Source organism: Diuraphis noxia, unplaced genomic scaffold (assembly GCF_037042655.1).
Source record: "Diuraphis noxia isolate RWA-SAM2 unplaced genomic scaffold, SU_Dnox_SAM2 contig0002, whole genome shotgun sequence".
Classification (NCBI taxonomy): domain Eukaryota; kingdom Metazoa; phylum Arthropoda; class Insecta; order Hemiptera; family Aphididae; genus Diuraphis; species Diuraphis noxia.
The window spans coordinates 34,680,143-34,691,108 of NW_028301712.1; the positions used below are offsets into that span (position 1 = coordinate 34,680,143).

At 27.8% G+C, this 10,966-nt stretch overlaps 2 protein-coding genes across 2 annotated transcripts; one reads left to right on the forward strand and one right to left on the reverse strand.

The window, feature by feature from the left end:
• The first annotated feature begins 4,120 nt into the window (after positions 1 to 4,120).
• On the forward strand, positions 4,121 to 6,206 carry LOC107165426 (retinol dehydrogenase 13-like). Its single transcript, XM_015513650.2, has 6 exons — positions 4,121 to 4,444; positions 4,554 to 4,719; positions 4,982 to 5,090; positions 5,157 to 5,471; positions 5,635 to 5,839; positions 6,005 to 6,206. The coding sequence occupies exons 1-6, from the start codon at positions 4,371 to 4,373 to the stop codon at positions 6,111 to 6,113; spliced, it is 978 nt and encodes a 325-aa protein (XP_015369136.1). The 5' UTR covers positions 4,121 to 4,370; the 3' UTR covers positions 6,114 to 6,206.
• On the reverse strand, positions 6,106 to 7,571 carry LOC107165445 (uncharacterized). Its single transcript, XM_015513674.2, has 3 exons — positions 7,411 to 7,571; positions 6,397 to 6,562; positions 6,106 to 6,328 (listed from the first exon to the last, which is right to left on the reverse strand). Exons 2-3 carry the CDS (start codon positions 6,560 to 6,562, stop codon positions 6,249 to 6,251), a joined length of 246 nt encoding a protein of 81 aa, XP_015369160.1. The 5' UTR covers positions 7,411 to 7,571; the 3' UTR covers positions 6,106 to 6,248.
• Positions 7,572 to 10,966: the final 3,395 nt, after the last annotated feature.

The following is a 10,966-nucleotide window of genomic DNA, read 5'->3' on the forward strand; positions in this document are numbered from 1 at the left end:
AACCTTGAACACGAAATAAGGTAAGTTTTGGCAGAATGAATTTAGAGAAGGTCCAAGTAACATACGTATTCAAATATATTTTGCAATACCATATTATATTACTGTAAGATTTTTCGGTGAACTTTCTACAGAAATTTGATTTTCTAAAACTAAATAATAAATTATTGTTATTTTTTTTAATGATCTTTTAGTACAATATATAATATTTATATAACCTTAAATTAAAAATCTAATGAAGCACAGCAAATATTTCATTTAATTATAAAATAAATACAGAAATAAGTATTTTATCTAATATTAATTTAATCAAAGCGATTAAGGATATTAGATAATAAATTTAAGAAGGACGTAGACTTGATGTAAATAAAGAAGATAGTGACCAAACTAAGATCCTTAAAAAAAAATACATGAATTGCTCGAAGACATCAGTGGTTCGTACGCATCGTCACTGGTTCAAACGCAACCATGGATGGCATCTTATACTTCTTACAACAGAAACACGCCTACCCACCTTTGATTAATATTAGTTACACTCGGACCGAATTATATTTAAACATAATTTCACAGATGCCATATTCAAGTCATCGCAAGTGGATACCCAGCCAGATAAATATTGTATAAGTTATTTAATCTTAGATAAAAAAAAGACTTTATTTAGATACAATTCATCCAGAGATAAATTTTATCTAAGACGTAAAATATTAAATATCCACGACCAATTTTGAATCTTCGTGAAATAATTAAAACTTTTAAGATTTTTCTGAAAAGATTGTTACATTTATGTTTAAAATTAATACGAATAAAAATCATTGGGGGTAGCACTCCCTTACAATGATTAATCCTCCACCCCCATCAAGAAAAAATATATCCCTTACTGGTTTTAAATATCAATAAATATTTAAAGGTAGGTTATTTTAAGTTAATAGTTTTGTTAAGATGGTTGTAGTTCCCTTAGAATTTTAATCTTAGTTGCACCTATGAACTCAACACTTTTTGACAACAAAAATAAAAAAAATACTATACAAATACCAAGCGACCATGCCAGGTTTAATTTATATTGGTGATGACTGATAACTAACACTCAAACTCACATTTCAACAACTTTACAACAAAGTCATTAATCTGCAATACGTTGAACATATTATTAAAATTTTGTTGATCTACGCAGCAATGTAGCTAAATAGCCTATACATTACGCCGGATATGCCATGCAGTCAAGTAATGAGGTTCATATTATAATTATCACAAATTAATACTATGGTATTTTTTACTTGATCATTTTTGCATCAAATACAGTCGATATTAACTATAATACTATTTACTAGATAATATCGATCTAACCATCATATAATGTTATCAACCATGTAATTACCATTTTTAATGTATAAATAACTTACGGAATTATTTTCTAGTTATACTAATATCAATTTATTTTTGATATAGACTCACTATTTAAAAATCAAAGATCGATTTATTGTACAGAGTAAAGATAGGAGAACAGCAGCAGTTTTTTTGAAAGAGTTATAGTGAACTAAACTAAGTATTCACTTGTCTTATTTTAAACATTATAATGTATAATATTATGTTTAAATAGTTACTTTATAGTGAGATTTTGATTATATTTGGCTGATACATGTATAATTTAAACGAATTCTACAGCATAAATGTTGAGTATTTATAGTAACACGCGTACTGTGGAAATTTCAATGTAAAGCCGTTTTCACATATATTTTTCAAATTATATTAAATTAAATATTATTTTTTTTTTAAATAAAGTCTTACAGATGTATCTCATCTTCAACTAGTGTTGAATAGATGCATTTTTTTTTACATTTGAAAATAGATAACACTTAGTAATAATCAAAGTTTTAAAGTATTTACAAATCAGAAGTAAATTAAAATTAATAATCATAGTTATAACAACGGGTCGTGTGGGCGTCCACGCTTGAGTCGGCGTACAGAAGGTGAATCACTTATAGTCTATAGAATTTCGCACTATGAGCAGAATTGATGTATTCGAAGAAGTTAATTGCTAATTTTTTTATATACTCAGTTATAGTAGGAAGCAGGAAGTCTTTGTGATGTGTATCATTACGTACAAACGATGGAGCATTAGAAATTATTCTCAGGACTTTTGATTGGAAAACTTGAATTTTGTGTATGTGGGTTTTTGCACAATTTCCCCACACAGGGACTGCGTATACAAGTAACGGTCGTAGGATTTGCTTAAATTAAATATTAAGTATTGATATAAGAAATAAGACGGTTTTTTCGAGTAACTAACTTCGTATACACACAACAGTAAAAAATATTCAATTTAAAAATAATAAACAAATAATACTCGTCTTATGATTACGAAATAGCAAAAATCGGAGTATGGCTAGAACTATGGAATCAATATCAAATGTCATTAATGAATGATTCGCTAGTCCCAAAGAATCCAAGAATCTCAAAACTATAGAAATTCTTTATGTATATAAAATGTATTCACCGTTCGAAATTCCCCAAAAAACAAATTTTATTTACTGGTAATGGACCCAGGACAGGTAGAATTTTAATTTTGGGGAGACGTAAATACTTGAATATAATACACAATTCTAAGACATATAGTTAGAAGAAGTGATTTTTAAAATTCCACACAGAAAATTTACTCAAATTAAAATTCTAAGTACTATAACTGAAAATTTAAATAGTTTCATTAAAATAATTATTTATTTTTTCTAATACCCTTTGATATTATTATTAATATCTGCTTCCGGATATATTGGCTATAATGATGACATGACAGGTATGAAAAATAAGTTATATACAGAGATCATTTTATATTAACTTAAACAAAAAACAACAATGTGTTATTGATATTTGATGTATTTTTAATTTTGATATGGTATACCGGTATTGAGCAAAAACAATCTATGATTAACCAATGATTATCGTTTAAAATATTTTTATTTAAAGGTCAAAAGTTAAATTTTGATTTTGAGCTTAAAAATGTTAACTTAATACCCATGTATGGGCCGGTAAAAATATTCGCTGTCCCTGACTTGAAACTCTGCGCACGCCTATGGTCTTAACACATTATTGTATGTTTTTATTCGATTAAGATAAGCATACTATTTTTTACTAAACATAAGTTTTATTTGTGTAAGTACCTATTATAATTTGAAGAGATTAACTGGTACATATAATTAGGATTGATGATAGATAATATGGAAAAAGTTCATTTTATTTTGTATAGTTAGTATTGCTTTGAGTATTCATAATAGTATAATAAGTACTATTTTAAGGACTAAACAATAATTATTATTGTTAGTTCAGTTAGTTGCACACAAGAATAAAATATAAAATATTTCTTTTTCATGTGAAATATTAAATATAATAAAATGACATAAAATGGTATTATAGGTATTTAAATAATAATAATAAATATATTCTCATGAATTATTGTTATTGAACTATTCCGAGTAAAAACCTACTTGGGTAAATAATAAATATTCTCGTTTTTCAGAAATAATTTTTTTGTTATCCTCGACTATTCTGATGAGTTCCGTGTTTTTTTACATAATAAATTAATAAATTAAATACAAGAGTACAACATATAATGTTCTAACCATTAAGTTTGACAGTAGGTCGATTCACATTTCACTCTATTCTTAGGCCAACGAACCAAAGTGAACTACTAAGTATAAATTGTCTATTAAAAGTTACTTACTTGTAACATGTAAAACCACGATTAAAGATAGTACTATCTTTAATCGTGTGTATAACGGAGCATGGAGATAACAAATACGTCTGTAGCTCAGCTTCCATAGAGTAATAAACTGTTGTTAAAATCCAAATCATTTTTGACCAAAATCAACACTTATGCACAAAGTATTATATTTTAACAATCATTATACTTAATAATTATTTGTCTTAATTTAAAGGCATGCAAATTGTTAGTTTTTATTGATTTGTTTTGAAATTAAAGGAAATTTGAAGAATACGGTAGATTAGGTATCACTGCGCGGCTTAATCACGCTATTGTGTTGGTCACAGTGGTCTTCAAATTCCTCACGAAACTGATTTTTTTTCTTATCACAAATTTGTCACACCGACACCGCAGCAGCTGCAGCTCATCTTGCTGATAAACCATAATCTAAAATTCTAAAGAGCAAACTACTGAGTGAAACTAGTAAAGACTTAAGACAGTAAAAATGTTTGATAATAATAATAATATAATATTACAACTTACAAGAAAATATTTTAATATTTAACCACAGAATAAAACAATTTTCAGATTGAACTATATAGTAATCTTACCGTACCTATAGTTATTGTTCTTAAATTCTAGATTTACTTCGTCGGGACCTTATATTATCTAACGCAATATGATCAATATACCTAAGCCTTTGGTCTACGTCAGTGTCTTCGGTACAGTATGCGGTGGTGCTTACTTAATCAAGTATGTCCTTATATTACCGATAAGATATCGCTTTACGCCCAGGTCCAGCTATCTACCTAATAATTTACATTGTCGTTGTTATTTATTTTACTTACTTTCTTTCTTCTAGGGATATGTTGTCTGGAAAAGATTACAAAATCAAGACTTCAGCTGCTAACAAAGTAATCATAATTACAGGTGCTAATACTGGCCTAGGCAAAGAAGCTGCTAGGTTGTTGGCTATTAAAAATGCAACAGTCGTGATGGCATGTCGGGATATGGAAAAATGTGAAAAGGTTAATGCAAACATAATATTATATCGACTTTGTAAAATCATTTACAGTTTTATCAAGTTACATTGATACTATTGGAAGTCTTAAACCAGTGATTTAAATTTTTTCATAGTTTAACCTTATTAATTTTATTTTACATGGTGTTTAATAAGTTCAGCATTTACACTAATAATTATCTTATTATATTATTAATAAGTACTAAATTATTAAAGTATACACTTTATATATGTAAATGTTTTTAAATTGATTATTGTCCTTAGAACAGAGTCGAGTTGAGCTAGCACTAATGTCCAGGAACAAACGACTATACTGTCGAAAATGTGATTTATCATCACAAGAATCAGTAAGAGAATTCGCGAAAAAATTCCAGAAAGGTTTGAATTTATATTTTTGATATTTATACATCCTGTGAAATCATTAAATTATAACTTTTTAACTAGAATTTAATAGATTGGATGTTTTGATCAACAATGCTGGGGTTATGAGGTGCAGTAAATCTTTAACCAAAGAAGGAATTGAAACACATTTGGGTGTCAATCATATGGGCCATTTTTTGTTAACCAATTTACTTTTAGACTCTTTGAAAAAAAGTGCTCCCAGTCGAATCGTTAATGTGACGACGTTGAAACACGGATCTAGTATAATTAACAAAGAAGATTTAAATTCTGATAGGTCGTACAATGAAGAAGAGGCATACAACCAAAGTAAACTCGCAAATCTTATGTTTACATCAAAATTAGCTGAAATATTAAAAGGTTTGTACATTAATTATTATAACCACCTATTTTAAATACAGTATTAATTCATATTAGCATTATATTATGATTATGATTTTATTGTAAAATCACTCTTGTTGTTTTTTATTATAAACACATCATTGGATCATTTTTACAACATATATTTGTATTCAATTTACAGATACTGGAGTTACAGTAAATGCCATCTATCCTGGTATCTGTACAACAGATATTTCAAGACATTTACCTTTTTACAATAGTGTTACTAGGTTTTTCATAAAACCAATGGCATGGTTGTTTTTAAAATCACCTGCTAAAGGATCGCAGACATTGGTTCATGCAGCTTTAGAGCCAGAACTTGAAAACATCAGTGGACAATTCATCAGGTAATTTAAACCTTGCTTTTTTAAATTTTAAAACTTCAAGTATAATTTTTATTAAACTAACCAAAATACAAATATTGTTTTTTATTGGAATATATTTTATAAACAAATGTATTATTTTGAAATTGTGCCAAATATCTATAAAATGGTATTATGTATCTTTTTTAGTAATTTTAAAATAATACCAATGCCATATCGAGCACGAGATCAAAAAACAGTTGATTGGTTATGGAAAGTTAGCGAAAAATGGACTAAAGTCAATGAAAATGTAACCTGAACTATGCTGTATATTACATAATTATTAATTTAAATATGTTTGTAAAATTCGCAGTAACACTATTAGAAATAAAATTTAATTTTTGAGTGACAATTGTTTTGTTTTTATATTCTACATAGCTTCTCAGAATCTTGTTTAATCCCACTTGTGTTTGTAGTGTTCTTCTTCCTTTCTCCTTTTCTCTGCCCAAATTTTTACATTAGCTTCACAATTAGCTAAAAAAAAAAAAATTATTTTGGTTCACATATTTGTATTACTGGTATACTATAAAATATATAATTACCAGCTTTCTGAATCAGATAAAATACAGGCGAAACCATGAAAGCTGCTCCGATAAACCATGGAAACATCCAGTGATTGTTGAAATGTAGTTTGAACGGAAATTGAACAACTTTAGATGTAAAAGTGTATGGGAAAATCATCTTGCGGCTTAACTTTTCATCGCCCATCTAAAAGTTGTTATTAAAATAATAATAAACTATAATTACTTATTATTACTTACAACTTATAATAAACCGGGTAATAAACTAAATATTGAAATAAGTAAATCTAACTTCTAAGCCTACTAAAATGATGTTAATGAATTAACTTAAAAACATTAAAAAGGTATTAAGGCAAATAATATATAATCAATAATGAAAATAAGACATTAAACTGTACATCGCGGACTTAAACTCTTATTCCACTTGGGAAAAAAATGAATTCCTGACAAAAACTGGTCTTGGTTTGGCCATAAATTATGACTACCTAAGTAAAATTAATTTATTGCTGAGAGGCAATCTAGGTGGTAATTTTTTTTTTGTTAGACAATTTATTCTAATTTGGAATCAAGTATTGAGATATTCTAACAGTTCTGACTAGGTAAGCTTCTCAGACAATACAGACAATAAGTTATCTATCTAAATATGCACCAAATTTTACATCTTTCAACAATACTCATTGACATTATCCTATTCAGGGCGGATAAGGTTAGAGGTGCTCAAAATCTAAATCAAGAGGTCCTCAGGTTTAAATAATCAATGGGAAGACCAACCAATGTTGGAAATGTGATAACGCACGTTTTATTAGAAATAAAATATGTAATAATATTCTAGTACAGATACTGAAGTAAACCATACAACCGTTGCGAAAAAATGATATTTAATAGTTGGTAAATACAACAGAAACGGGTTTACCGATATTCGAGATGCACATAATACACCACCATAGGTAGTTAAATAATGCATCGCAGTAGGAGTTAATCACATTTTCGCAAAATCTACTTAATAATACAACGCGAATATAAAAAACTACTCACCGTGAATTCTTTTTTCTAGAAGGCAGCAGAAAAATGTGTTGACCTCTGTAATAGGGAAAAAGTCCAGAAGGGCGACACAATTTGTGAAACACAGAGGCTATAGTGGTTATTTAGTATTTTTCACAATCAACACGGTAGAGATATTTTCACATCCTCTCCACTGATTGGTCGTAATTTTGATAGGCTAAAAGTTCTGAGATGTGATATGAAAGTATACCAACATTTCCCGCGTAATTTTAAATAACATTATTTTACACTTTAAATTGAGTTCAAAAGACCAAACACACAAAAACGTCTGAGGGATAAAATGCTGAGCATATAATATAGTGGACAAAAGATATCGATGCATAAGGTGTTCACCAAGAGATAGGCCTTAACAGATGGCTTGATGGAGTAAACGGAGATTTGGAAAATCGGGGAACAATAAAAATTTTATTTTACTTTTTTTGATATACCAATGATATAATGATAATAAATATATATACCTAATGGTATACCAACTGATTCCCGGACGAAAAGTCCGGTATGGAAATAGTTGGACAAAAAGTCCGAAAATACAAAATTGTCTAATTTGTCATAATTGTGTAATTATAATATTTTTTATATATATATATTTTTTTTTTATATTTTCTTATTCTTATTATTTAATTAATATTATAATTAATGATTGTTAATAACGAGTTAACAATAGCAGAATTTTTAAATAAGATAGGTCATTGCTTAAGAAAACGTAATGTAGATTAAATTATTATTGTATCGGCAAACATAATGCGTAGATATCTGTAAATATATCGTATAGGTACCTTTTTTTTTTTAAATATTATTATTATATTATTATTACTGTAGACTAGATTTTTTAAGACGTATAATTTTTTTTTTAATATTATTATTATTATATTTGGATCAATTTTTGTATTGACAATTTTTTAAAACATATAACTCATTTTAAATTATTATTTTCATTGTAATTATTATCGATGTTTTATAATATTATGCTATCTTAAAAATCATAATCCAGTGGATTTCTGTTGTATTTATGTTAGGTAGTTAGGTATAAGAAATAATAAGAATAAGAAAATGTAATATAGGTACTTGTTTGTTATCGCCCCGCCAGTACACCGTATAAAATTTATCGCCCCGCCACTCTTGTTTGTTATCGCCCCTCCATAAATAAAAAAAAATATTTCAATGTATAATATTATGTTATTTTATTTTAATAGTTTTAAATATATAAATGTATAGTATAAAATTTAAATTCAAAAATGTATAAAATATAAAATATGTAGAAAAATGTAGAAAATATATTATGAATATATAGTTATAATGGAGGCCAGAATTCGGAAATATCTTTGAGGATAGTTTCAAATGCGTATTGTTTTCCGAGACGTGTTCTCCACATAAACTCTGCCAAATATGATTCTAGAAAATTTCTGTTAGTCCCACGACGATTTTTATTGCCCCATTTAGCAGAACCCCACAACCTCTCAATATGTTGGGTGTGAGCCCCTGTGTCCAGATCGACAAAATTATACGTGTGGTTTACAGTATTATGTTTGAATCCCACTTGTTGCAAATTATTGTAACGAACTAATCGAAAATTATCATAAAAATGATAAAATTTAGTTTTCTCATTTTCTAAAATATATCACAAACGATTAGCAATAGCGATAAATTGTATGCGATGTACTGGAGGGGCGATAACAAACAAGAGTGGCGGGGCAATAAATTTTATTCGGTGTATTGGCGGGGCGATAACAAACAAGTACCGTAATATATTATATAAAATATTAAAATTACACAATTATGACAAATTAGACAATTTTGTATTTTCGGACTTTTTGTCCGACACCAAAAATGTGTTCGGACTTTTTGTCCGGCAATCAAAAAATGAATCCGGACTTTTTGACCGATTACCATAACAACTACGCCTGTATTGTGCCTGTATTGTACATTTGGAGAAAAATATATATTTCAATATTTCAATGGATACCGTGATTATTGATTATACTTAGTCATAATGTCATATCTCAACTAATTTTGTAAAAGTATTTTAGAGTAGATTACCTGATGGATCTTCGTCATCGTCGATGCACTGTTTCCACTTATATATTATGTGAATATTTATTAGAATCTCGTGATTTTACTGGTATCATTGACTATAAATACTAAAATACTATACTAGTATTTTAAAATCATTAATCAATATTGGTATATTTTAATTTTTCGTAGCTATTTTTAGTGGGTATTAATTATGTTTTCCCGAATGACGACGGCGATACTGAACAATGCAGCGGTGCTATTTCCGATAATAATAATATAATAATTTAAAGTCAACAGGCCTTTTTAATTTTATAATAATTATTTTTTTTTTTATTTTTTTTTTCATAACCTACCATAACTGTAAGTCTGTAACTAATGGCCATAGTTGCCGAGTTTATTGGATAAATAAAAAAAAAAAGTATTTGTATATAATATAATAAAATAATATTATTTGTGTTATTAGTTTATTACTAATTGTCGAAAAAATAATAATATTGATTTGTTTTAATAATATTTAAATAACCGATTTCAACAAATAGTTGACCTACCAAATGGTTTGGTAGTTTTTTATTTATTTTATAGAAGCTACAAACATTTAATTTTATAAATAACCTAAACTTATCAAGTCAATGATTACATTTTATTTATATAAAGAAAATGCATTTGTCAAGATAAAGTTGCACGTTACTTGATTAAAATTAATACTGTAGATTAAGATTAAGTTTCAACACTTCCGACTATACACATAATTAATAATTTAATTTTTACATTCCCTATCTATATGATAGAACTCGTCAAAAACAATTAGGTACTTTATCACCAATCAGATAATGAAACAAAAATTTAAAAATGTAAATGCCTTGCCCTCCCCTTGACAAATTCCTGCGGACACCCTTGATTGTTTTATTTAAGAAAACTCCTTTTTTCCTACAGCCACTGGAACAACCTTCGAATACACACTTCGGCATTTTAAAATTGTGTCGAAAAAATGTTAAACGAAATCGAAATCATTAACAAATAAACTTTCAATAGTTACATTATCATTAAATACAATAATAAATAATGAAGTTTTGTATTTTGGCGGCAATAATATTGCCGGCCAATGAAATGCGGAGAACTACGAGCAATGGTTTTGTGGTTAGAATAGTGGGAGATGCGCCAACTGAACGAAAACTATTTTTTTGTGATCATACCTAACATACCTATCTATTTAGTCCGGTAATAGATAGACGACAGTACAAAATCAAAAACAGAAACCAATCAAATACAAATAATTTATACCGTCATTCTTCGACTTTCGAGGAGAAGCACAAATTAATTCCGATACCAAACTGTGACACTGTGCAAGAAAGAAATTCAAAAGTTTTATATGTTGATATTACAATTAAAACGGATTTTATGATTGAAAACTTATAAGTTATAACTAATACAAAATTGAGTGTTACACAAGGATTCTCGAAATTCACAAGTGTATGAGTCACTAAAGTTTTAGCTATAACTAAAAAATATACAAAAA

Coding starts and splice junctions, on each gene's coding strand:
- LOC107165426 (XM_015513650.2), top strand. CDS start 4,371: ATGATCAATATACCTAAGCCTTTGGTCTACGTCAGTGTCTTCGGTACA. Junction 4,720..4,981: donor ATATGGAAAAATGTGAAAAG/GTTAATGCAAAC, acceptor TCCTTAGAACAG/AGTCGAGTTGAGCTAGCACT. Junction 5,840..6,004: donor ATCAGTGGACAATTCATCAG/GTAATTTAAACC, acceptor TATCTTTTTTAG/TAATTTTAAAATAATACCAA.
- LOC107165445 (XM_015513674.2), bottom strand. CDS start 6,562: ATGGGCGATGAAAAGTTAAGCCGCAAGATGATTTTCCCATACACTTTT. Junction 6,329..6,396: donor TTATCTGATTCAGAAAGCTG/GTAATTATATAT, acceptor TTTTTTTTTTAG/CTAATTGTGAAGCTAATGTA.